This window comes from Leptosomus discolor, unplaced genomic scaffold (genome assembly GCF_034619465.1).
Source record: "Leptosomus discolor isolate bLepDis1 unplaced genomic scaffold, bLepDis1.hap2 HAP2_SCAFFOLD_35, whole genome shotgun sequence".
In the NCBI taxonomy this organism is placed as follows: domain Eukaryota; kingdom Metazoa; phylum Chordata; class Aves; order Leptosomiformes; family Leptosomidae; genus Leptosomus; species Leptosomus discolor.
Window position 1 is genome coordinate 2,746,459 of NW_028237764.1, and position 27,091 is coordinate 2,773,549.

At 53.2% G+C, this 27,091-nt stretch overlaps 2 protein-coding genes across 2 annotated transcripts; one reads left to right on the top strand and one right to left on the bottom strand.

The window, feature by feature from the left end:
• Positions 1–1,980: 1,980 nt before the first annotated feature.
• On the bottom strand, positions 1,981–2,946 carry LOC147413032 (olfactory receptor 14C36-like). Its single transcript, XM_086480903.1, has one exon. The coding sequence runs from the start codon at positions 2,944–2,946 to the stop codon at positions 1,981–1,983; it is 966 nt and encodes a 321-aa protein (XP_086337029.1).
• Positions 2,947–20,864: 17,918 nt separating this feature from the next.
• On the top strand, positions 20,865–21,917 carry LOC147413033 (olfactory receptor 14C36-like). Its single transcript, XM_086480904.1, has one exon. The coding sequence runs from the start codon at positions 20,907–20,909 to the stop codon at positions 21,915–21,917; it is 1,011 nt and encodes a 336-aa protein (XP_086337030.1). The 5' UTR covers positions 20,865–20,906.
• The last annotated feature ends 5,174 nt before the right edge of the window (positions 21,918–27,091 follow it).

Here is a 27,091-nt window from a genome sequence, read left to right on the forward strand (position 1 = left end):
GGAGCAGGGAGGTGTTCATGCCCCTGCGCTCGGCACTGGTGAGGCCGCATATCGAATGCTGTGTGGAGTTTTGGGCCCCTCACTTCAAGAAAGACATTGAGGTGCTGGAGCGTGTCCAGAGAGGGGCAACGAAGGTGCTGAAGGGTCTGGGGAACAGGCTTACGAGGAGCAGCTGGGGTGTTCAAATGCGAGTTGATGTAGCACACAGGTCTGCGCCGAGGACCTGAGCCTGCTTAGACAGGGGAGGCAGGAGTGTAAGGAGGGGAGGGGACAGGACAGGAGGAGAGGGTAGGGGAGCTGCCATGGCTTTGCTCTGGATCAGCAAGGCTTTCCCAAAATGCGGGTCTGTCTATGCTCCAGCCACAGCTCTGGGCAGGAGCAGCCATGTGACAGGAGCTGCTGGCATCGGCCAGGCCAGAACCAGGCAGGAGATGGGGCTCAGCCACCGTCGACATCACAGGCACCTGCACAAGCCATGAGCTTGCTCCTGCCCTACTAGCTACAGTGCCACCAGGTTCATCACAAGGAGATGCACATGCCAGGGGACACCTCTGGCCCTGTACCCTGTTTGGGATCATGTGACATCACAAGCAGCTTGTTGAGAACTGAAGGGATCTTAAGAGCTCCTCAGCCACAAGTGACATCACAAAGCACCTGCACAACCCAGCTGCCTCCTCCCGCCCACTCACATCTCCATGGAAATAGGACAACACAAGCACCTCTACAAGCCACATGGCCTTTCATCCACTATCCCATACTCAGACAGCAGTTGCCTCAAAAGCACCTTCACAAGCCAGGGCGCTACTTCTGATCTTGGTTCAAGGATCCCATCCCAGGGCTGCATTCAGGTGTTTCCCAGGGGTTGTTACTCTCAACGGGAAGTGACCTCAAGGCACTGTCTGTCTCACAGGCCTTCATGGCACCCCTAAGAAGAGCTGATGGCCCTTGTGCTTGCTTGGGATCACCTCCCCACATGCACACGATGGAGATTCTTACGTCTGTTCTGTATAATGCAAACATGGACTCCTGACCTAATCCTTTGGTGTCCATCTTTGGAGGGACAAGCAACCTCTGCAAGCTGGGGTGAGAGGCCAGTGATGGAAATGGCGGTTGTTATTGGCTGCTCTGTGAGGATGGGCCTGGGGCAGCTCCCCTTGGGATGTCCAGGGAGCACAGGAACAGACCAGACCCCTCTCTGCCTGTCCTTTATGTCCCAGAGCAAGAAACAGGCCACTGAGAACATTCATCCAGCTGGCATGCTGAGGAGATCCCCACCCCAGGCACTTTGCAGTCCCATGTGCCAAACTTGCTCCCCAGGACAACAGGAGACAACTGGGCTAGGGGATCCTCAGGAAAGTGTTTTTGCCCCAGGGAAAGGGCAGCCTGACCCGAGCTGACACCCACACCAAAGGGTTTCTCTTTCCATGTCCCCCCTGCACACACAAACGGTGCCCTGCTCTTCTCCCAGGACATCCCATCTCCCCAAAGAGACTTTTCCCTACAGAGCTCATCTCTGCTGACCTGGACGGTCATTCCTGCACCCCCTCCCCAGGCTCCCCACAGACCCTGAACTGGTGGTGCTGCTCTGCAGAGCAAGTGGGCTGTGGTGGCCATGGCCACGCTGGTGAGGCTGATAGGAAGATCCAGCTCAGGGTGGCTCCTGTCCCCTACACCTCAGCAAACAGACGCTGCCCCTGCAGCTCCAGAGAAGATCTGGGAGAAAGGAACTCAGACAAACAAGTCAGTGCAGGGTCCTTTATTTGCATTAAACACACAGAGAGCACAGCTCCTTATTTACACAAAGTCTCTGCTGCACACAAGGCAGGCAGAGACTGACACAGAAATATGACAAAAAATGATAACATTTTCTTGGACATTAGATTAATGACAGTTTTAATACCACCTAGAAAATCTAAAACGCCAAGAAACCAAAGCAAACAACCCACGAAAGACAGACTGGGCTGGTAAAGAGTTCCATTACTAGTGATATACAGGGGAAGATGGGCAGTTCATTGCTGCTTTTGCAAAGCAACCAGTCATCAGTTTCCTCAGGGCGTCCTTGAGCTCCTGGTTCCTCATGCTGTAGATGAGGGGGTTCACTGCTGGAGGCACCACCGAGTACAGAACTGCCATCAGCAGGTTCAGGGATGGGGAGAAGATGGAGGGGGGCTTCAGGTCAGCAAACATGGCAGTGCTGACAAACAGGGAGACCACGGCCAGGTGAGGGAGGCAGGTGGAAAAGGCTTTGTGGCGTCCCTGCTCCGAGGGGAACCTCAGCACGGCCCTGAAGATCTGCACATAGGACACCACAATGAACACAAAACAACTGAAGCCTAAACAGACACTGACCACAAGAAGCCCAGCCTCCCTGAGGTAGGTGTCTGAGCAGGAGAGCTTGAGGATCTGGGGGATTTCACAGAAGAACTGGTCCACAGTATTGCCCTGGCAGAGGGGCAGTGAAAATGTATTGGCCGTGTGCAGCACAGCATAGGGAAAAGCAGTGCCCCAGGCAGCTGCTGCCATGTGGACACAAGCTCTGCTGCCCAGGAGGGTCCCGTAGTGAAGGGGTTTGCAGATGGCAACGTAGCGGTCGTAGGCCATGACGGTGAGAAGATAAAATTCTGCTGTACACAAAAAGGCAAAAACAAATACCTGGGCAACACATCCTGAGTAGGAGATGGCCCTGGTGTTCCAGAGGGAATTGGCCATGGCTTTGGGGAGAGTGGTGGAGAGGGAGCCCAGATCGAGGAGGGAGAGGTTGAGGAGGAAGAAGTACATGGGGGTGTGGAGGTGGGGGTCACAGGCTATAGTGGTGATGATGAGGCCATTGCCCAGGAGGGCAGCCAGGTAGATGCCCAGGAAGAGCCCGAAGGTCAAGAGCTGCAACTCCCGTCTGTCTGCAAATGCCACCAGGAGGAATTGGTTGATGGAGCTGGCATTGGACATTATTTAATTGCAGGAATGAGGGACTGCTGAAAGAGAAAAAGTCATTGATAAGTGAGGGCAGATTGCGCTGAACCAGTCTTATCCCTTTTCCCATAGATATCTCCCACAATGGCTTCATTTTTGAGGGAACTTCAGACAGTCCCTTTTTGTGAGGTCAACATTGACGAGCAGGGACTCTACCCATGGGCTCCAGACAAGTCAGACCTGTGCTATTGCAGTGGTGTCAAACAGCCCGTGCATTCAATAGCTGTTCCTGGCATTGGGTGCTTCACTTGAGTGAAAGGTATTTGCCTCGGTGACCGTGTGACAATTGTCCCTATTTATTGCAGTGTGATGGAGTCAGCACCCAGACCTGCTGTGTCTGAGAGGGAAGAGCCCAGGGAGGGACCCAGCCCTTCCAACTCTGCTCTCCTGAACAATAAAGTCTGGGAAGGAATCATTGTAGGCTGAGAGAGAATATTTCTCACCATCATTTTCCATCTTCAGGCTCTCTCCAGACATGATAACAGCAGCGTGCCTGTGGGGGAGAATGGGGCTGTCACTAGGTTCCCATCCCCCCTGCTGAAGTGCTCCCAGCATGGGGGAAGGGCACTTCAAGCTCTTCAGCCCAGGGAGATGCTCAGGTGCCCAAAAGACAATGCCCAGCATCTTCTGAAGAGAGACTCACCTTGTTTCCGGTTACTGCACTCTACATTATCCAAAGCCCCCAACGTTGAGTGTCTCAGAATGCATCTGAGACAATCCCCTGACGTCCAATGCCCACAGCCCAGAGCTTTCAAAAGCAAGAACAGGAGCAGCAGGAATTGGAGAAAAAACCACAAAGCAATACCCTGATCCTTCTGCAAATGGGGAACAGGAGAGGAAGGCAGCTGGCACTCGGGAAAGCCTTCTCCTTACACAGCAGAGCACAGCACCTCCATGTTGGTGACATCCCAGGCCAGCTGGTCTCAGACCCTTTTATCTGCAGAAGGAAGAGGTTTATGTGTCAGGAGAGATGCACCTTTGCTGGGGATTTCTCCTTCCACCCACAGCTTCCCCACAGATCCGTGAGGAACTCCCTGGCAGGATGAGTGCTGATGCCAGCTGGTGACAGAGTCCATGCCCCAGGTAACAGCCACACGAGGTGAAGAGACACAGCTTGGAAGGACAGCCCTGGGCACCCCTGGCTGCACACCCACCTTCACACCCCACAGCCATCCCCACCAGAAGGCAGCCGTCATGCCCTGTCCCTCTCACACTGCACTAGGGAAGCCCTGCTCTGCAGCCCGGCTTCCTCTTCTCCATCACAGACAGATCCCAGAGGTTGGACACATTCAGGAGATCCTGCAAGGAACCACCGACAGATCACCCTGCACCCAGAGACTTACTGTGTCAGAGGCTGGGAAGAGTTCTCCTCCAGTGAGCTCTCACCCATCCTCCCCCTCTCCCCTGCCTTCAACCTCTCTCTGCCCCGCTCCTTTCTCCTTGGTGCCCACAGGCAGCCCCCTCAGCCATGCTGCGCTTGGCAGAGCAGCTGCTGCTGGGCAGAGCTGTCTCCCTGCAGCTCTGCCTGCTTGCTAGGAGCTCTCTCTGTCCCAGGAGCCCAGCCCAGATCAGCAGCACAGCAACAGCCCAACAACTTTTTAATCATCTCTCTGGTGGTTTTGGTGCCAAGTCTGTGAAACTCAGAGACTGAGAGGAAGTTGAGGAAACCTCTCGAGGAGTCAAAGTCAGATGCAAACTCCAAAGTTTCTCGGAGCACTAATGGCTTCCACTGAGGGACGTTACTGACAAAGCCTCCCTGGGGGCTGGTTGAAAAAGAAAACTGGAGGCAGCGAGGACAGGTAGGCAAAGGTAAGGCGAAGGTGGCTCAGATGCTGAGTAAACCTTGGTGTGCTTTATCAAGACAAAAGACCAAGCCCTGACTCCCCAGCCCCTGCAAGGCAAACCCTGTCCCTCAGCCATTCCTCAGGGTTCTTCCTGGGGCAGGGTGATGTGGGGATGTGCAGTGCCAAGGGCAGGGCCAAGGTCCTGTGCTTCTGGGTTTGTCCTAGGTGGGCTGAGGAGGCACTGAGGTGCTGGTGCCGTAAGGTGAAGGGGTCTTCCAGTAGGCCTTGGGGGTTGAGACAACAGCCGTAGCCAAGGGGAGAAAGACCTCGGCTCTCTTGGGGGCTTTGTGTCTTGCCAGAGCCCTTGATCGTCTCCACCACAGGATGTCCTACAGTGTCCCACACCTGAGCTTGCCATTGCACCATGAGATCAGACTGTCCCCAGGAGAGGCCTGAGCAACGCCTGAGGGACATGTTGTCCCTTCCCAGAGGCTGGAGGTCAGGACCTGTAGCCTTCATGGAACACCCCCAGCTTTCCTCAGCATCAGAGCCACCTTGACCTTGCCTTTGCCTGCCTGGGACAAAGAGAGCTCCTGGCAAGAGGGCAGTGCTACCGAGAGCTCTGGAGTGTCCCTATCCTCCCAGAATCACAGAACCAAGGAGGCTGGAAGGCAGCCAGCCACCACCTTTTCTGGGCTTCCCCTTCATGCTTGGTTTTTATCCAGCAGCTCCTTTCTCAGCCATGCCAGCCTCCTGCCACCTTGATGTGACTTCCAGAATGTCAAGGTGGACCATTCTGGATCATGAAGAGGAGATCCTTGATATCAAAGAGCTCTCTGCATCCGTCTTCTTAGCATGGCTGTAACCCAGTGGTTCTTCTAAGGAGGTTAATCAGCAGGCCCTCCAGAAGTGCTGGGTTTTTCCTTCTTCCCTTTTTCTCAGTATCCTCAACTCTAACTTCTCACCTCTGATTTTTCCATTCCTGACCAGCTCTTCTTTGTTTGTAAGTGTTGTGGGTTAACCCCAGCAAGAATTTGGGCACCACCCTGCAGCTTGCTTACATCCCTCCCGAGCCTCAGTTGGACAGGGGAAGAGAAAAGAAAAGTAAAAGCAAGAATACTTGAGGGGTAAGATGGTCGTATGGGGTCATTGGCCTGGTTGTGTCTCCCCCCAACCTCTTGCACCCTCACCGATTCAGTCTATTCACTGCATGTGCACAGTCAGAAACAGAGCAGGACTTGACACTGTGCAAACACTCTTCAGCAACAGCCAGAACATTCGTGTGTTCTCAGCATTGTTCTGGTCACAGATCTGAAACACAGCACCATGGGAGCTTCCATGAAAAAAAGTAAGTCCAGCCCAGCCAGACTCAGTCCAATCTCCACCCCGATTCCATTCCATTTCTGTCATAGTCAAGTCCCACACTATTCAAAAGACCTTCGTATACAACCACCCCCTTCCAATCACGCTGTTTACAGACAACTATCACTGCTTTAACTATGGGCCACCCCTCTCAAATGTCCATGAAATTGTCAATGAAGTGTCCACTGAGTTCATGCCGTCCATAGCTTGGGTTCCTTTTGGTATGGTGGTTACTCAGGAGAGGAAAGGTGTGTTGTGTGGAGTTACTGGTCATTACAACTGGCTCAGGTTGGGTCAGGGTAACTGGCTGGACGGCAGAGCACAGGGTTTGTGGTGAATGGAGATCAATCCAGATGGTGGTTTGTCACAAGCAGTGACCCCCCAGGGCTCAGTGTTAGAACCTGTCTTGTTTAACATCTTTATCGATGATCTGGATGAGGGGACTGAGTGCTCCCTCAGTGAGTTTGCAGATGACACTAAATCGGGTGGGAGTGTTGATCTGCTCGACAGTAGGGGGGCTCTGCAGTGGGACCTGGACAGGCTGGATCCATGGGCTGAGGCAAATGCCATGAGGTTCAATAAGGCCAAGTGCCTGGGTCCTGCACCTGGGTCACAACAACCCCATGCAGCGCTACAGGCTTGGGGCTGAGTGGCTGGAAAGCTGCCTGGCAGAAAAGGCCCTGGGGGTGCTGCTCAACAGTAGGTGGAACATGAGCCAGCAGTGTGCCCAGGTGGCCAAGAAGGCCAACAGCATCCTGGCCTGTATCAGCAATGGTGTGGCCAGCAGGAGCAGGGAGGTGATCGTAACCCTGTGCTCTGCACTGGTGAGGCCGCACTTCAAATGCTGTGTGCAGTTCTGGCCCCCTCATGCAAGAAATACTCTGAGGTGCTGGAGCGTGTCCAGAGAAGGGTAACGAAGGTGGTGAAGGGTCTGAACAACAGGTCTTGTGAGGAGCGGCTGAGGGAAGTGGGGTTGTTCAGTTTGGAGAAGAGGAGGCTGAGGGGAGACCTTATTGCTCTCTACAACTACCTGAGAGGAGGTTTGTAGTGAGGCGGGGGTCAGTCTCTTCCCTCTAGTAAGAAGTGATAGGACAGGAGGAAATGTCTTCAAGTTGCTTCAGGGCAAGTTTAGTTTGGACATTAGGAAACTTCTTTACTGAATGAGTGGTCAAACATTGGAACAGGCTGCCCAGGGAAGTGGTGGACTCACCATCCCTGGAGGTGTTAAAAACCACACGATTCCATGATTCTATGATTGTGGCACTTGCCCAGATGTTTGCAAAGCTCATTTAGGTGATATCTGCTGCAGTACTTGCTAAAATAGACAACGAAAACTTGCTGTCGATACTAAACCGGGAGGAGTGGCTGACATGCCAGAAGGCTGTGCTGCCATTCAGCGAGACCTGGACAGGCTGGAGAGCTGGGCAGAGAGGAACCTGAGGTTCAACAAGGGCAAGTGGAGGGTCTTGCACTTGGGGAGGAATAACCCCATGCACCAGCTCAGGCTGGAGATCGACGTCTTGGAGACAATCTTTGTAGAGAAGGACCTGGGAATTATGGTGGACAGCAAGTTAACTATGAGCCAGCCATGGGCCCTTGTGGCCAAGAAGGCCAGTGGTGTCCTGGGGTGCGTGAAGAAGAGTGTGGCCAGCAGGTGGAGGGAGGTTCTCCTCCTCCTCTACTCTGCCCTGCTAAGGCCACATCTGGAGGTCTGTCCAGTTCTGGGCCCCCCCGTTCAAGAGGGACATGGAATTACTGGAGAGAGTCCAGTGGAGGGCTACAATGATGTGGGGACTGGAGCATCTCTCTTTTGAGGAAAGGCTGAGACCCCTGGAACTATTTAGCCTGGAGAAGATAAGACCTAGAGGGGACCTTATCAACACTTATTAATAACTAAAGGGCAGGTGTTCAAGAGGATGGGGCCAGGCTCTTCTCGGTGGTGTCGAGCGACGGGACAAGAGGCAAAGGGCAAGAACTGCAGCACAGGAAGTTCCGCCTCAACATGTGGAAAAACTCGCTTACATTGAGGATGACAGAGCACTGGAACAGGCTGCCCAAGGAGGTGGTGGAGTCTCCTTCTCTGGAGATATTCAAAACCCACCTGGACACAGTCAAGTGTCACCTGCTCTAGGTGAACCTGCTTTAGCAGGGAGGTTGGACTAGATGATCTCCAGAGGTCTCTTACAGCCCCCACCATTCTGTAATTCTGTGATTCTGTGACCTTGAGGAGAGGAGCCTGGGCATGATGAGGGATGCCGTATTAGCCAGAGGCACACGCTGACCAGGAATAAGGCCTGCTGCACACAGGGCTGTATTCGGGGGAGTGTGGACACCCAGACAGGAATTATGATGGCCCTTGTCTGAGCACTGGTGTGGCCACATCTGGACTAGTGTTTCTGCATGTGGGCTGCTCTGTTCTGAAGGAATGGGAAGGAACTGGAGAGGCTCCAGATGGGATCTGCCAGGTTGGGGTTTGGGGTCTGTGTGGAGGGCTGAGGGACCTGGGCTTCTTTAGGCTGATGAAGTTCACGCCCAGGGCTCTATAATAACTGCTTGAAGAGTGGTTCCAGAGATGATGAAGCTTTACTTGGTAGTGGGAAGATAAGGAAACCTCATCAAAGTGCCACTTGGAAGGTTCAGACTGCATGTGAGGCAAAAGAATTCTCCCTCAAAGGGTAGCCTTGTGGTGCAAGAGGTCCCCCAGAGGGAGTCTGGATCAGCCCATGGCTTTGTGTTTCAAGGAAGAGGCAGTGAGGGTGAAGAGACATCAGTAAAGGTCTAGAAATGCTGAGGGCAGAGCTGTGTGTGAAAGCAAGATGGGTGTGTGCAGCCGGCAAGGGAAGAGGTGCAGGCGTGGCAGAGTGCAGGACAGCCTGCAGCAGAGATGGCCGAGGGCTCTGGCAAGGCTCAAAGGCCCAACAGGAGCAAGGCCTTGGGCTCCTTGGCTATGGCAGTGGCCTCTGCCACCAAGGCCTCCCAGGCAGAACGTTCCGTTTCTCCTTCCCCGTTGCTTGGGGAAGCCGGGAGGGCTTGTCCAGTTTCCCTGCCTTTGGCACTGCTCCCCCTCACACCCCACTGGCCCCGGGAAGAGCCCTGAGCCCCCCATGAGGGGCAGGATCTGCCTGCCCAGGGCCTGAGGGTCAGGGTTTGGACTTTCTGCTGGGTGAAACAAAGCCAGGGTTTTCTCAGCACTCCAGCCCCCTGCACAGGGCCTTTGCCTACCTGCAAGCACAGCCTCCAGTTCTCTGCTCTAAGGAGTCCCTGGGGAGGCTTTGTCAGCAGTGGCCCTCAGTGGGGCCAATCAGTCCTTCAAGGGACTTTGGGGTTTGCTTCTGACTTTGACAACTTGAGCAGTTTGTTCAGTTTCCTCTCAGGAGCTGAGATTCCTTTTCTTAAGGCCAAATACCCCATGGGGCTCATTAAAAGACAGAAAGCCTTAACGAGCTATTTCTCTTCCTTTCGTTTTTTCAAGTCTTCGAGATTTCTACAGCTAATTGTAGCTCTTTCAGAATGTAGTTACAGAGGAAAATTGAAAAGTGCACCTAATTAAAATTAATTTAAAAGTGTATTTTTATTCAATTTTCAGTGTAGAGAAGAGGTGATAGTAAGATTCTGCAATTGATATTGATGCAGAGTGTCTCCTCAGCAGCTCTGGACAGCTAGGAACAGCAGTCCCTTGAGGTCTGACACCGTACGGACAGCTTTGCTCCTCACCTCCTCTACCTCCCCATTGCTGTCTTTGGCCAAAGGGGATTTACATCCTCTCTTACCTGAGACTTCTCCACTCAAGTCTGCAGACAAACGTTACATCTCCGTTGCGCCATCCCCCACCTGCTTTCCTTAGAGAGCTGCCTGCACACAGACACACAAGGTCTTCTCCCATGCACAAGCAAAAAAAAGTAAAGCATGACCAAGTCTCATCAACAATAAAACACACTCCTCAACCCTGTGCTAAGTACAAGGTGTCTCTAACGAGGTCGCCTTTCGACAAGAGATAATCCTGTGAGAAATGTCTTAGAGCAATAGATACACAAAGGTAGGTATAAACCTAATGAAAGAGCTGGTGAGAGAAAACTAGACTACTGAAATTCTTTCAGTCGCTGAAGCTCAAAGCAGCTGCATTGGTGAGAGGTGTCTGAATGAACAAAGTGTAAAGGAAGAAGAAACCTGGAGAATGATGGACAAGGCCTTTGCCTGGGCAGTTGGCATCTGAAAAGATGACTTTAGAAATGGTCGTTTTATCAGGACAGGTGAAATCACATGAAAAGGCAGAGAAATCAAATACAGCGTGTGACAGGCAGAGTAGTGGTAATGCAGGTACAGAGGAAGATCACCATGGCTTTGGCAAAGACCCAGCTGGCCCCTGGCCTCACACCTCCTCAGCCACCATGGCCATCCCAAGCCCCTGCACAACCCAGCTCCAAGCTCTTGCTCTCCCAACTCCCCAGGCACCTGGGACCTCAGCAGCAGCTGCAAACCCAGGGGCTGCCTCCTGGCCTCCCATTTCCTCAACCCCCTGGACATCACAGGCACCTCCACCTGCCAGGACCTTGCTTCTGCCCTATCTCCTGCTCAGGCACAGGGGACATCACAAGCACCAGAACAAGCCAGCTGCCTGCTCCTGCTGGGACTGACACAAAGCCTCCACTGACATCCCCAGCAGCGGCACAAGCCTGCTGCACACTCCTGCCCTAGCAGCTCCTGTGCCATCAGGGACAGCAGGAGGAGCTGCACAAGGCAGGGGCTGCTCTTGACCTGTCACCTGTGCAGCCACCTATGACGTCACCCAGCACGACCCTTTTAGCTTAGTGTCCTGTTTTAATGTGAAGCAAGAACAGCAGGGGTAGCACTGACCAAATATTCTTCATTTTCCCACCACAAAGGAACCTCAGAGCACTCCAGAGAGTCTGGCGGCTCTAAGCGACCCATGCAGTACTTTAGCCCTCCGGCAGCCTGTTCTGGGCAATAAAAGCCTTCATGTCTGAGCTGTGAGTGTAGTTTACTCACACGCACCTCACTCAAAAAACCAGAGGTGGGGAATGCTCCACTTGCACTTTTGACACTGACACTTCCTTACGGAGCCCGTTACCACGTCTGCCCCAGCCAACCGCAGCTTCTTCAGAGCAAACATGTGGGTGAGTTTTCCCCCAGAGAAGTTCTTCAGGCAGCTCAAGGGATGTTTTACTTCATTGCTGTGCGTCACCTCTCAGTGATTCACTCCAAAGGTTACGAGCTGACCACTGTTACACACCCCACAAACGCAGACACTCCACAAGAAGCAGACACCCGACTGGGATGAAAGATTGCACAGTGAGGAATGATTAAGGCCCTGCCTGTAACCTCCTCTATTACTCCTCAATTTGACACCTTCTGGATGCAAGAACTAAGGCTAAAAACGGGCTCTACTACCAGTCGGAACACGCACAGAGTTTCAATATTATAAAAAGCATTACAAAAGAAAGCTGACAAATCCTTCATGAAATTGGGATTTCAGAAGCAAGCTGACACTGAACAAGGCAGAGTTTTCCTCTATGTTTTCTGATTCCTGAGATCCATTTCTTCTCAAGTAATACATGAAGAATCTGTAAACAAGTAGCCACCTCAATGTGATAGAAAGATTATAGTAGTCTTAAAAAAAAAAAAAAAATCAAAAAACCCTCACACTCGAGGATTTCAGGAAATAGATACTGTCAGCAACAAATCCAGTCCCTGCAAACAGGAAGGCAGACACCAACAATGACACTCTGGTTACACAGAAAATGACATGACATTTTCTCAAGAAGTAACTTAAATGTATTAAACATCAGTCACTGAGATCAGCTACATCGGGACGGGCCCCGCCAGCAGCAGATATGAATGTTCAGGAGCTTTCCTGAGGTTTTCCCGCTGTAGGGAAACGCCAGGGGAGCGGCGAGACCCGCCCGGAGCTTGCAGCTCTTGCGGGGAGAGGCCGAGGGGCCGTCGGCATGGCCAGAGCAACAGCTGTCACCGGCTGTCACTGCCTGCCCACAACAGGAGCCTGTGGGAAGCAAAGGAGCGGAGCGAGCAGCTCCCGCGGCATTGTGCAGGGAGGGCGCTGAAGCTCCGCCAGTTGGAGAGGCCAAGGGCGCTCATCCTCCCTGGCCCTCGAGGCAGAAGGGTGGGCACTCATGGCAGAGCCAAGGCTGCAGCTCTGGCTGGACACTCTGCACCACCGGCCCCGGCGGGGACCAGTGCCTCCACCCAGACGGAGCTGCTGAAGGGAGAGGCTGCGGTTCAGCCCTCAGCCTGGGGGAAGTGCCTAGACCTTCCTCCTGGGGAAGGGGTGGGGAACAAACGCAGCTGCAAAAGCTGTGCTCAGGTGGAGGACCTCCTGTGGCAGGTGCCTGAGCTGCAGGAGACGGTCACAAGGCTGCGGAGCACCAGGGAGGCAGAAAAGGAGAGAGCGAGCTGGATGCAGGGGAACGCAGCAGCGGAACCACAGCCTCTGGCCAAAGAGCCTGAGGTTCTTCCACCAGCACACCCAAAACCACTCCCTCCAGCCAAAGAGGCAAAACTCTGCCACTGACACACCCAAAACAGGGGGAAGCCAACCATACTGAGATTGGGAAGTCGTGCAGGGAAGATCCAGAAGGAGGAAGAAGCCTTCCTCAAAGCCTGAGGTGCTCCTGCAGAACCACTTCATGGCTCTGCAGAATGAGGAGGGAAAAAAGGATGATGACATAGAGAACACCTCAGAGTTGGGGAAGGCGGCTAGATCGGCTCCCCGAATTACAATAAGTGCATCCAAGAAAAAGCGATGGGTAATAGTAGTGGGAGACTCTCTTTTGAGGGGTACTGAGGCACCCATCTTATAACCTGCTGTCTATAGAGTTTTATTGTTCACCAGGGGCTGGGATTAGGGATGTCACAGAGAGACTACCCAACCTGGTACCTCCCATGGAGCACTCTCCATTGCTGCTGTTTCCCGTGGGCAGCAGTGACACAGCCAGAAGCAATGTCACGAGCATCGAGAGGGATTCCGGAGCCCTAGGAGAGGCAGTGAAGGACTCGGGGGCCAAGGTCATCTTTTCACTAGTCCTCCCAGTCAAAGGCAAGGGGCTTGGAAGAGACGCCAGATTCAGGAAAATCCATGAATGGCTGAAGGAGTGGTGCCACAGCCAGGGCTTTGGCCACTTAGACCATGGGACTCGCTTTGAGAAGCCTGGTCTCCTGGGGGTTGCTGGAGGACATTCTCTCAGAGAAGGGGAGAACATCTTTGGACAAAGGCTAGCCAATCGAGGAAGGAGGGCTTTAAACTAGATTGGCTGGGGGAGGGGATCCTCAATCCATCCCACTTCAAGGCCAGTGCCAGAAATAGATGCCCTCGCCCTGGAGATGGATCCCAGACCAGTGAGAGAGCACATCAAGTGTAAGAGAAGGAATTCCAGCCAGGAAGCACTCCAGCTGGGAAGTCGGCTTCAATGGGAGGAGGGACTCACATAAATGCCCCTATACAACTCACAGAGAGTGGGGAACAAACAAGAGGCATGAGAGATGTGTGCACATCTACAAGGCTATGCTGTTACAGGTACCAGTGAGAGGTGGTGAGATAGCTCCTGTAACTGGAATGTAGGAACAGATGGGTATAGGCTCTTTAGGAAAGACAGGCAGGGGTCCTGGTGGGCAGCAGGATGACCATGAGCCAGCAATGTGCCTTTGTGCAGTCCAGAGGTTATGATCTGGTGGCAGTTACAGAGACATGGCGGGACAGCTCACATGACTGGAATGTGGTCATGGATGGCTGTGTCCTTTTCAGGAAAGACAGGCCAACAAGGTGAGGTGGTGGAGTCGCTCTTTACGTAAGAGAACAACTAGAATGTATGGAGTTCTGGCCAGGGGTGGATGAGGAGCTAGCTGAGTTTTTGGGTGAGACTCAAGGGGCAGGCTAGCATGGGAGATACTGTTGTGGGTGTCTGTTACAGGCCACCTGACCAGGATGAGGAAGTTGGTGAGGCCTTGTACAGGCAGCTGACAGCAGCCTCACAATCACAGGCCCTGCTTCTCATGGGGGATTTTAACTCCCCAGATATCTGCTGGAAGGCCTACACAGGCAGCCATTCACAGTCCAGGAGATTCCTCCAGTGCATCGGTGATAACTTCTTGATGCAATGTTGGTGGATGAGCCAAAAAGGAGGGGAGCACTGCTGGATCTCCTACTCACTAACAAGCAGGGTCTGGTTGAGCAGTGAAGGTCGAGGGCAGCCTTGGCTGCAGCAACCATGAGATGGTGGAGTTCAGGATCTGGTCTGATAGGAACAGAATACCAAGCAAGGTCACAGCCTTGGACTTCAGCAGGGCCAAATTTGGCCTTTTCAAGCAATTTCTAGGGGAAATCCCATTGGACAGGGTACTAGAAGGGAAAGGGGCCCAAGACAGTTGGTTTCTATTCAAGGACGAGTTCTTCTAAGCTCAAGACCTGAGCATCCCCGAGGGTAGGAAATCAAGAAAGGGAGCCAGGAGACCCACGGGGCTAAACAGGGAACTAATGGGCAAACTCAAGTGGAAGAAGAGAGTCTATAGATCTTGGAAGGAGGGGATGGCCACTGGGGAGGACTGTTGTCTGTGTTGTCAGAGGATGTAGGGAGGCCACTAGGAAAGCTAAGGTCTTGGGTCTCGAGATAATGATGCAGCAATTATATGCTAACAGTGTTCCTGTCTCCTAATGCCTGTGTAGTATGGTGTGGAATTGTGACATCAGAGGAGACAAGTTGTTGGTGAGGACATCCTGGGACATGCCCTATGGCAGCCAGTCCCCGGGTGTCAGGGTGTGTGGGCAGGTGCCTAGGGTGATTATCACCTCCCAGTGCCTTTTCTTTGAAGCCTGAAAAGGCAGGTAATCCCGCTCCATGGACACACTGCCTAACAGAAGGGTGCCTTGCCTACCCCAGTGAAACCCAGCAGCTCCTAGGGCCATGTAGGGGATAGCCTGACTGAGGAAGATGAAATTGGCCTCGACAGCATCCCAGTATACCCATGAGAAGATGAAAGAAGTGGATGAAGAATGTTGTAAACAGGCTTGCGAAGGTGATAAGAGACTGAGCAAGGAGAGACTAAACAAGTGAATACCACAGAGCAGAAATTTGGCAAGAGAATGAAGTGGGAAATACAGTAGGAGCTCCAGTCAATCAGTACGTGAATAGAGGTGAATGGACAGAGGTATTGAGCGAATCATTTTAGCAGCCTTAGTGCATGAACCAGTGGAGACATAAGAAAGGTTATAAAAGGGAATAGGGAAGTTTTCTGCTGCGCCATCTCGGCCTTTTGTAACTTAATAAAGGCTGCCTTCTTTTTTACATATATTTTTGTCTACGTCGGTCCCTACTGCGACAGGGCTGTACTGGTCTTGCCCTGTGTGTATTGAGACACTGTTCAGAGCATGGCTGTGATACAGATCCAAGCCACTCTTGAGGATGCCATGATTGTGACACAAGGATAACATTCGGGGACACCGTAGTTGGGATTGGAATGCAAACCACACCTGAGGGCAGCAGGGATAAGATAGGAACCCAAGCCCCAACACACTGGAGGAATCACCCCACCAGTAAAAGAGTAATGCGAGACACAGAGGTGGACAGGTCTGTACCACCTAATAGTAAGGGAGGAGAACAAGTCAAAGCATGAAACTGTTGTTTGGGATGGAATAGAAGGAAGAATTGAGAAAAATCACCAAAACAGACCAAAACTACCAGGTCACTGAACTTGAGAGACCTTGGAGAAATGCAGCAATATAACAGGTGCCAGAAAGGCAAGCAGAGCGGTGCCTGGCTCCTCCACTGCTGGAGTGGTGGGGCCACCGGCCAAGAGCTAGAGGGTAAGGAAGCTCAACAGCTGGAGTCACTCACCAGGAACAAGGGAAGTGACAGAGAAATCCCTGAGGAACATCAACACAACAAGCAAGCAGACCAAGTGCAACAGGGGAAGTGGCTGAGGTGGACCGAGTCTGGGAACACAAGAGTTAACTAGTCATAACTTGGTGGAATCCTGTAGGGTCAGGACATCAAGGGAGAGCTTCAATGTCCAGATGGGCTTGAGATGGAGGGGTGGACTTGACCACTGAAGCCATTGCAGGTGTTATTCAGGAGTGTGACACATGCATCATAGTCAAGTGAGCCAAGCGAGCAAAGCCTCTATGGTGTGAAGGATGGTGGCTGCGATATCAATCCAGAGAGGCCTCACAGATGGGTTATATCACACTGCCACGAACCTGCCAAGGCAAGCGCCATGTCCTTACTGTGGTGGAAGTGACAACCAGAGGGTTGACAACATGCCCCGTGCCCATCGTGACCCACCCCCCAAAACACCATCCTGGGCCTTGAACAGCAAGTGCTGTGGCACCCCAGAAAGTCCTGAGGCAGACAGCAGGATTCCTTTCTGAAACACCCTCAGAAGCCCCTGGGCCAGGGAACGTGGCAATGATTGGGTGTGCCACATCCCCTGTCACACACCAGCCTCCAAAATGATTGATTGAGAGAAGGGACTGTTAAGGACAAGAGTGAGAGCAAAGGGGGCTGGGAAATACAAGCGGTGGGATGCAGCCTGGGCAGAAGCCACCTGCCTGGTTAATACCAGAGGATCGACTGATCAACCTGGCCCTGCCCAGACAAAAACCTGCCTGTTGTAGAAGGAGATAAGATCCCTACAGTGCATGTAGGGAACAGGCTGGGAAAGACAGCACGGGTTGGAAATGGCCAACCAGATTGTGGGATTGCTTTTGCTCTAGGATGCAGGTCCACTGGGTGAATGATGGGGGAATATGACTTGTACTTACAGTAGATTTAATCTGGGTCAGAAATGATCTATGATAGTTACATATTTTAGGAAGTTCTACAGTGATACCTCCTAAATGTACCTCGTAAAAAGCTGACCCAACCTGAGCTAGATTCCCTGTTCAGAAACTCCAGACAACACATCACTCTTGTCCTGAGAAAGCACCATATCAAATGGAACCCAAATCATGGACAACATGAACTCAGTGGATACTTCATGGGCAATTTATTGGATATTTGAGAGATATTTAATAGACAATATGTGGCAAAACCAATGCTGAGAACAAAGTGATGTTCTAGTGGTTTGCACAGCATCAAGGCCTGCTCTGTTTCTGATTCTGCCCCTTCAGTGAATAGACTGGGGGGGTGGGGGTGCATAAGCCTTGGAGTGGACGTAACCAGGTCAATGTACCAACTGAACATGCTCTTCAACTCTGTGAATGAGGTTGGAAGAGGGAGGTGAGCAAGCTGCAGGGTGGTGCTTAACATCTTGCTGGAGTTAATGCGCAACATTTACAAACAAGGTAGAGCTGGTGAGGAATGGAAAAGTCCAGGGTGAGAAGTTTGGGTTTAAAATCCTCAGAAAATGAAGGAAACAAAAGATTAGAGCTTGTGGAAGGCAGATTTTGGCCTGCTGAGGGACCTACGTAAAGACTGCCAGGGAGCTACAGCCCTGCAGAGAAGATGGGTTCAGAGAGCTGTTTGATGCTCAAGGATCTTCTCTTCACAATCCAGAATGGTCCAACTTGACATGCTGGAGGTCACATCAAGGTGGCAGGAGGCTGGCATGGCTGAGAAAGGAGCTGCTGGTTAAAACCAAGCATGAAGGGGAAGCCCAGAAAAGGCGGCAGCTGGCTGCCTTCCAGCCTTCTTGGTTCTGGGATTGTGGGAGGAGAGGGACACTCCAGAGCTCTTGGCAGCACTGCCCTCTTGCCAGGAGCTCCCTTCGTCCCAGGCAGGCAAAGGCAAGGGCAAGGTCGCTCTGATGCTGAGGAAAGCTGGGGGTGTTCATGAAGGCTACAGGTCCTGACCTCCAGCCTCTGGGAAGGGAGAACATGTCCCTCACACGTTGCTCAGGCCTCTCCTGGGGACAGTCTGATCTGCACGGTGCAATGGCAAGCGCAGGTGTGGGACACTGTAGGACATCCTGTGGTGGAGATGGTCAAGGGCTCTGGCAAGACAAAAAGCCCCCAAGAGAGCCGAGGGCTTTCTCCCCTTGGCTACGGCTGTTGTCTCAACCCCCAAAGCCTGCCAGATTACATTTAACCTTAAGGCACCAGCACCTCAGTGCCTCCTCAGCCCACCCAGGACAAAGCCAGAAGCAGAGGACCTTGGCCCTGCCCTTGGCACTGCACATCCCCACATCACCCTGCCCCAGGAAGAACCCTGAGGAATGGCTGAGGGACAGGGTCTGCCTTGCAGGGGCTGGGGAGTCAGGGCTTGGTCTTTTGGCTTGATGAAGCACACCAAGGTTTACTCATCATCTGAGCCACCTTCACCTTGCCTTTGCCTACCTGTCCTCACTGCCTCCAGGTTTCATTTTTAACCAGCCCTCAGGGAGGCTTTGTCAGTAACGTCCCTCAGGGGAACCCATTAGTGCTCCGAGAAACTTTGGAGTTTGCATCTGACTTTGACTCCTCCAGAGGTTTCCTCAACTTCCTCTCACTGTCTGAGCTTCAAGGACTCGGCACCAAAACCACCAGAGTGATCATTAAAAAGTTCTTGGGCTGCTGCTCTGCTGCTGATCTGGGCTGGGCTCCTGGGACAGAGAGAGCTCCTAGCAAGCAGGCAGAGCTGCAGGGAGACAGCTCTGCCCAGCAGCAGCTGCTCTGCCAAGCGCAGCAGGGCTGAGGGGGCTGCCTGTGGGCACCAAGGAGAAAGGAGCGGGGCAAAGAGAGGTTGAAGGCAGGGGAGAGGGGGAGGATGGCTGAGAGCTCACTGGAGGAGAACTCTTCCCAGCCTCTGACACAGTAAGTCTCTGGGTGCAGGGTGATGTGTCGGTGGTTCCTTGCAGGATCTGCTGAATGTGTCCAACCTCTGGGATCTGTCTGTGATGGAGAAGAGGAAGCCGGGCTGCAGAGCAGGGCTTCCCTAGTGCAGTGTGAGAGGGACAGGGCATGACGGCTGCCTTCTGGTGGGGATGGCTGTGGGGTGTGAAGGTGGGTGTGCAGCCAGCAATGTCCAGGCCTGTCCTTCTAAGCGTGGTCCCTTCACCATAGGAGCCTGTGTCCTGGAGCAGGGACTCTGTCACCAGCCAGAGTCAGGACTCGGCCTGCCTGGGGAGCTCCTCATGGAGCTGTGGTTAGAAGCTGTGGGTGGAAGGACAGTTCCCCAGCAGGGCAGGGCAGGGATCTTCTGCTGTTCCAAGGGTGTTGTGCTGCTCAGGACTTCTCACAACTCCAGATCCGCCCCCCCCGGACATTGGCAGAGGCAGCTTCTCAAGAAGTACATCAAGGCGGGGTTTACCTGAATGGGAAGGAGCCTGTGCTTTCAGTCTTCTACTCTGAGTGGCCTCTGGGGTGGAGGGAGTGTTGGACATGGACATTATTCTCTCAGTTTGGGAGGAGACACTGAACTCCAGATGTGTTTCACTTGGAGGTTTCTAAATCAATATCTAAATCTAAATCAAAAACTAACCACCTTTGGCTTACTGAGCTCCTCAGCATCACCTCTGCAGCCTCATCAGCAATGAACTCATGTTCCCATCAGAGCCTGCAGCTACGGAGATGGCCCTGGGCAGTGCTCTGCTGCCAGGAGGGGTCTGCAAGGCTGAGCTGAGTACACAGCGCGTGGGACGGTGCGTGTGAGTGCTGCCAGGGAGGAGATGTGGAGACAGAGAAACAGCTCCTGACAGGGACAGCTCCAGGCAGCAGAGACATGGGCAGGGAAAATTAGAAATGTCATGGCAGCGGGAATTCAGAAAGCTCCTGACCCAACACAGAGAGCTTCTTCTGAGCAAGCCTCCCTGGTCACCTCTCCCCCTCAGCAGACTCTCTGCCCTCAAGGCGAGGGGGTCCAGGGCAGGTGCTGCTTCCTCTGCAGGCACAGCTGCAGTAGAGCAAAGGTGCATCTCTCCTGACACATAAACTTCTTCCTTCTGCAGAGAAAAGGGACTGAGAGCAACAAGCCTGGGCTGTCACCAGCGTGGAGGTGCTGTGCTCTGCTGTGTAAGGAGGAAGTTTTCCCAAGTGCCAGCTGTCTTTCTTTCCTTTTCCCTATTAGCAGAAGGATCAGGGTATTGCTTCGTGTTTTTCTTTTCTTCTTTGTGCTGCTGTTTTTTCTTGCTTATGGAAGCTCTGGGTTGTGGGGATATCTCAGATTCACTTTGAGACACGGGCCCTGGGAGGCTGTATGCAATGCAGTGTGTGGAATTTACAAACAAGCTGACTCTCCCTTCAGGAGACACTGGGCAGAGTTTTTCAGGCACCTGGGCATTTCCCTGGGGTAAAGGGGTTGAAGTGCCCTTCCCCCGTGCTAGGGGCACTTCACCGGGGAGGATGGGAACCTACTGACAGCCCCATTCTCCCCCACAGGCACGCTGCTCTTATGTCTGGAGAGAGCCTGGAGATGGAAAATGGGGGGGAGAAAGGTTCTGTGCTACTCGAGAGTGATTTTGACCAAGACTTTGCTGTTCAGGAGCACAGAGTTGGAAGGGCTGGGTCCCTCCCTGGGCTCTTCCCTCTCAGACACAGCAGGTCTGGGTGCTGACTCCATCGCACTGTAATAAATAGGGACAAATTTCACATGGTCACTGAGGGAAATACCTCTCCCTGAACTGAAGACACCCACTGCCAGGAACACCTACTGAATGCACGGGCTGTTTGACACCACTGCAATAGCACAGGTCTGACTTCTCTGGAGCCCATGGGCAGAGCCCCTCCCCATTAGTCCTAAACTCACAAAAAAGAACTGACCGATGTCCCCCCCCAAAAAAAGCCTTTGAGGCAGTTATGTGTGAGAAATGGCGTAAGACTGGCTCAGAGAAATCTGACCTGACCTGTCAATGTCTTCTCCTCTTTCAACAGTTCCCCATTCCTGCAGTGAAATAATGTCCAACGCCAGCTCCATCTCAGAGTTCCTCCTTCTGACATTCACAGACACACGGGAGCTGCAGCTCTTGACCTTCTGGCTCTACCTGGGCATCTACCTGGCTGCCCTCCTGGGCAATGGCCTCATCATCACCGCCATAGCCTGTGACCCCCACCTCCACACCCCCATGTACTTCTTCCTCCTCAACCTCTCCCTCCTTGATCTGGGCTCCCTTTCCACCACTCTCCCCAAAGCCATGGCCAATTCCCTCTGGAACACCAGGGCCATCTCCTACTCAGGATGTGCTGCCCAGGTCTTTCTCAATCTCTTTTTTATTGCAGCAGAGTATTTTCTTCTCACCGTCATGGCCTACGACCGCTACGTTGCCATCTGCAAACCCCTGCACTACGGGACCCTCCTGGGCAGCAGAGCTTGTGTCCACATGGCAGCAGCTGCCTGGGGCACTGCTTTTCCCTATGCTCTGCTGCACACGGCCAATACATTTTCACTGCCCCTCTGCCAAGGCAATGCTGTGGACCAGTTCTTCTGTGAAATCCCCCAGATCCTCAAGCTCTCCTGCTCAGACACCTACCTCAGGGAGGCTGGGCTACTTGTGGTCAGTGCCTGTTTAGTGTTGGGATGTTTTGTGTTCATTGTGGTGTCCTACGTGCAGATCTTCAGGGCCGTGCTGAGGATCCCCTCGGAGCAGGGACGCCACAAAGCCTTTTCCACCTGCCTCCCTCACCTGGCCGTGGTCTCCCTCTTTGTCAGCACTGCCATGTTTGCCTACCTGAAGCCCCCCTCCACCTCTTCCCCTGCTCTTGGCCTGGTGATAGCAGTGCTTTACTCGGTGGTGCCTCCAGCAGTGAACCCCCTCATCTACAGCATGAGGAACCAGGAGCTCAAGGACGCCCTGAGGAAACTGATGACTGATTGCTTCTCAGAAGCAGCAATGAACTGCCCATTTTTTTCTGCGTATCACTAGTAATAGAACTCATTACAGGCCCAGTGTCTCTTTCGCAGGTTATTTGCTTTCATTTCTCTGGGTTTTTGCTCTTCTTGGTTGTATTAATGCTGTCCACAAAATGCTGTCATTCTTCATCGTATTTCTATGCCAGTGTCTGCCTGCCTTGTGTGCCCCACAGACTTGTGTAAATAAGGAGCTGTGCTCTCTGTGTGTTGAAACCAAATAAAGGACCCTGTACCAACTTGTTTGAGTTCCTTTCTCCAAGACCTTCTCTGGAGCTGCTGGGGCAACGTATGCGTGCTGGGGTGGAGGGGACAGTGGCCAACCTGAGCTGGGTCTGCCTCTCAGCCTCCCCAGCATGGCCCTGGCCACCACAGCCCACTTGCTCTGCAGAGCAGCACCACCAGTTAAGGGTCTGTGGGGTTTCCACCACGCCTTACGGACAGGCAGTTACCAGTCCCCCAACCCAATAATGACAAAATGCCTTTAACTTCTCCTGGAGAACTTGCTTGAGCAGTGAGGTCTTCGCTTTGTTCTGCAGCCTCCTTTGCCCCTCGGTCTGCCAATTTATTTCCCAGTTCTTGGGCAGTATTCCCTTTCCGATGTCCTCTGCAGTGCATAATAGCTACTGCAGTTGGTGAGGGCACAGCATCTAACAATCTCAAAACAACATCTGCAGGTTTAATATGATTTCCTTCTGCAGCTGAAAGACCTCTTTCCTTCCAAATAGCTCCACGGGCGTGTGCAACTCCAAAAGCACACTTAAAGTCTGTCCAGATCGTTACCCTTTTATCTTTTCCTGGCCCTGGGGCTCTCAGCAGAGCTCTTATTTCCTCTGGCTGGGCTGACGTTTCTTTGGGTAGAGACTTAGCTTCAACTACCTGTTCCTCTGTAGTTACCGCTACCCAGCCATCCTTTTCCCATTTCAAATGAAGCTGCTCCCTGCTCCCAGGTTCCAGTTGGCATCTTTTTTCAGGTCCAGTCTGCTCATCGGCCAATTCCTCGTCCTGCTTGGAGGAGGCTGTCCTGTAAGGCCTAGCAGGTTGCCTGGGCACCTTCACCCTTCAGAGCTGCTTCCCATGGCCCCACTTGTGTCAGTCTCCTGAGGACACCCAAGTCTTCTCCTCTGCAGTCCCAGGTCTGTGTTCTGCTGCTGGCCTTCCTCGCACCCCTCTCCTGCCTGGGACCCCCCTATTCCCTGGTCACAACAGCCAAGGCTGACACGGATTATAGCGTCCCTGAGCAGCTCTTCCTTGTTTGCCAGGACCAGGTCCAGGGGAGCATCCCCCTTGGTGGCCCTTGTAGCATCTCTGCTCAGAAGTCATCCCAGCAGCCTCCACACTGTTGGCACTGGGTGGCTTTGTATGGCCAGGGGCTGCCAGGGCCCTTCCCGTTCCCAACAGGAACCTGCTCATCAACCTGGACACTCCCAGACCTTTTCTGCCTACCCGCCCTCATCAAGTAGTTCATAACTGCCAAGACAGTGTCACCCTCACTGTCTTCTCCTCTAACCCTCACTCACACAAGGTAACGCCACCTGTTGCCCATCTTGTAGCGGAGCTTCATGTATCTGAGCTGCTCCTTCACACTGGGGGCATGCCCCCACCCTCATCCTCCTTGCCACTGCCCCTGGCACAGCCTGTATCCTTCCAGCGCAGCACCAGCACTCAGCAAGCTGTCCCACCACGCCTTGTTTAGTGCAGAAATGTCACAGGGCTGTGACAAGCCATGGGGGCTCCTCCTGGCCATGTGTATTTGGGCCACAGCCCCTCAGCTGTGTCACCATAGGGGAGCACAGACTTCTCAGAGGGAAACCTGGGCACTGATCCTGACCAGAACACCATTGTACCTCGGGCAGTTAGTGCTGTGCTGCGCTGTGCTGCACGTACAGCATGGCCTTCAAACCCGCGCTGTGCTGCCCAGATCCCTTGGGAGCAGGACAACCTCAGCAGCATGTGGTCACACAAGAGCCTGGAGGCAGCTCCCACTCTCTACCAGACATTACACCTCCTGCGTGGCCTTGCCTCTACCTAACACAGCACCAAAAAGTTCTCACGCAAAAATCATTTTCATTTGACTGTAGAGATGATCAATAGATTTGTTTCCTTGTAAGAAAATCCTATAGCAGCTGGAATGACCAAAACTGGGGCCTGTCCTCTATGGATGGGGTCTGCATGGTTTGCTGCATTCAGGTCGAAGGCCCGTTCAGTGCCACATGCCCTGGGGTTCCCATCAGTTAAAGGGACCTACGATTATCTGCATGATTCTTTCCTTATAATGTCAGTGCTAATCAATAGGGTTTAAAAGATACCTCACAGAGTCTGAGTGCTATTCTTACTGGAATTCTGATGAACGAGTGCCTTCTAGTTCAGCGCCCTTGGATGCAGCCTCTCCAGTCCCGTGGCCTGGGAAGAGTGCAGTTTGCTCAAGTAACCCCTGCTTTGACCCCCATCTACCCCTTTTTGTTCTCCTCCAGAGTCCCTGCCTCAAAGCTCAAAGGCCTTGGAGACCTTGCTGGTGGCAACTGAGGCAAAGGGGTCACAGACTATCTCAGATCTATCCACACCTACTCTCACTAAATTCAGCAGTGGCCCTATATTATCGCTTTTTCTTCTTTAACAGTTCCTGAAGGACCAAAAATTCGTCTTGGTGCCCTTGAATTCCTTTTTGAGTACCAGTTGGGTTATGATATGGACCCTTCCTGTGCTTGGAGGACGCTGTCCTGGAAGACATAGTAGCCAGGCGCATTGTTACCATTCTTGGGCTTTGCATGGATTTTATCCTCAAGGAGCCGGTAAAGATCCCTGTGTGATCTGCTTTGTGCTCATGCAATGCCTGACGCTGGTGGGCAGAGAAGGGACAGACCTTGCCGCTCTCCTGGCATCTGAGGACTCATCGATCGTATCAGTCAATGGCACACGGGCACCAAGTCAAGCTCTCATCAATGCTGTCTGGCGCCTCTGTGACACACCTGTCATAATGGGAATTGCTTTCCTGCAGGTCCTGTGCTGTCCCTGCCAGCCTCGGCACCTCATGTAGCTCTGGGGGCCTGGGCTTGAGCATTAAATGCAGTAGCTGCCCTGAATTCTGTCAGGCAACGTGGGGATGAACGTGGGACAAATGCCATTGTAGTCACTGGTGATCTAGTAAATCCAGCTGGTGAAAAGAGAGAGACCTTGCTGTCCCTATGGCAGATGACGGAAATAGTCCATAGGATCACCTCTATAACTGGCCATGAGCGTGATGAGCAGGAAAAGATTATTTTGGCCTTTATAGGGCTGTCATTTCCCTGGGCCAAAGGAATTTCCACCACGCTCATATATGATCCCTGAGATGTTGCCCTGTCTCTATGAACTTCTCCATCAGAGCCTGCAGTTACCTGTGTGCCTCTTGCATCTCCTCTGGCAACTCAGATGTGGCCAGGGGTTTTGCATCTGAACACCTCCCTCCTGCCTTTCACCTCCAGGAATTCCCAGGGGAGCTGAGAAAAGACTTCTCAAATGCAGGTGCTTATTTTATGCAGAGCTGAAGAGAGGCCAGAGGAATCCCAACTCCTGTGGGTCTGTGGAAGGCATGGGAGGGAGCTGAGTCTCCTTCAAATGCCAGGAATAGAACTGCAGGGTGAGATGTCTCCATTGATTCAGCTGAATCTCTTCCCTCATCAGGGATAAAGGAGATCCCTGCCTGTCACTGCCTCCGTGTCCTGTCTGATAATGAGACAAAAAAAGGTGATTTTTAGATGTAACTTTGTCTCTGAAATCTTTTCTCTCTCCAGCTGAGAAAGAAAAACCTCAGGATGACTTCAGCCTGTTTGAGAGCAGGTTCCCCTGGAGCCCCAGGGACAGCTGGAGGGAGGCCAGAGGGGGCAGAGAAAGGGCTGCCTTGGGCTGCTCCCCTGCTGCTGAGCTGGGCTGGGCTCCTGGGATGGAGGGAGCTGCTGGCAAGCGGGCAGCGCTGCAGAGAGACAGCTCTGCCCAGGAGCAGGGCTGGGGGTGCTGCCTGCAGGCAGGGAGGGGAGAGGAGCCAGGCAGAGAGAGGTTAAAGGCAGTGTGGGGTGGGAGGAGAGAGGAGAGCTCGCTTGGAGAAAAATCTTCAGAGCCCTTGACATGGTAAGTCTGTGGCTGAAGGACGGTGCAAGTGCCTGGAACGATCTCCTGAAGCTGGCCCACCCCACAGCCTGCAGCTTCCCTGCTGCACTGTCAGAGGGACAGGGCATGTTGGCTGCAGAGTGTGAAGCCGGGTGTGCAGCCAGGGGTGCCCAGGGCTCTCGTTCTGAGCAGGGTCCCTGCATCCCAGCAGACTCTGTGCCATTCCAGGGACTTTGTCTCCTGCCAGGGTCAGCACTCAGCCCGCCCATGGAGCTCCCAACAGCAGCGCAGGGAGAAGCTGTGGGTGGAAGCAGCAGGTGGTGGCAGGAGAGGGTCCTTCTGGTTTCACGAGGGTGCTGTGTGGCTCAGATCTCCTCACAGCTCCTCATCACCTCAGGACATTTCTGAGGGCACTTTTCAAGGGCAAGGCAGGGATCACTACAAAGGTAAGGGGCTCTCCTGAGTCTGTGTTCTCAGTTTCTTACTGTTGGGGATTTGGGGGGAGAAAAGGCAAAGGAGCTCTCGTGCTTGAACAAGTCACTCAGCCTGCTGAGCTGTAAGTGAGAGTCCCCAGTAGGTCTGACAGCAGCCTCCGAAAGTGCCTCCAGCCACTCCTCTGCCTACGGACAGCACCAGCATCACCTTTGCTGGACCCAGCAGTGTTGGTCTGACCTGCCCTTTTCCACCTGCAAACAGGAACATGCATCCAGCCAGTGACCTGCAAGCAGTGTCTGTAGGGCCAAGGTGAGTGCACAGCGGTTGGGATGGGCTCTGTGAGCACTCACAGGGAAAAGGGATGGCACAGGGAAACACCTCCCAGAAGAAAACGCTCCAGGCAGCAGGGATATGATCTGGGAATGAGAGGAAACTAAAACCAGGAATGTTGTGGGAGGGAGAATTCAGAAAACTCCCGATCCTCCCCTCCCATGCAGAGTCCTTCCTCTCAGCCAGCCCCCTTACCTCCCCTCCCACCCACCAAAGCCTCTGCCCTCAGGGCTCCGGGGGTCCAAGCCATGAAGCAGCTCCTCTGCAGCCAGAGCTCCAGCAGAGCCGTGCTGCAGCTCTCCAGCCCCGTGCCCAGGGCCCTCTGCAGAGCACAGGGGC

Coding starts and splice junctions, on each gene's coding strand:
- LOC147413032 (XM_086480903.1), bottom strand. CDS start 2,946: ATGTCCAATGCCAGCTCCATCAACCAATTCCTCCTGGTGGCATTTGCA.
- LOC147413033 (XM_086480904.1), top strand. CDS start 20,907: ATGTCTTCTCCTCTTTCAACAGTTCCCCATTCCTGCAGTGAAATAATG.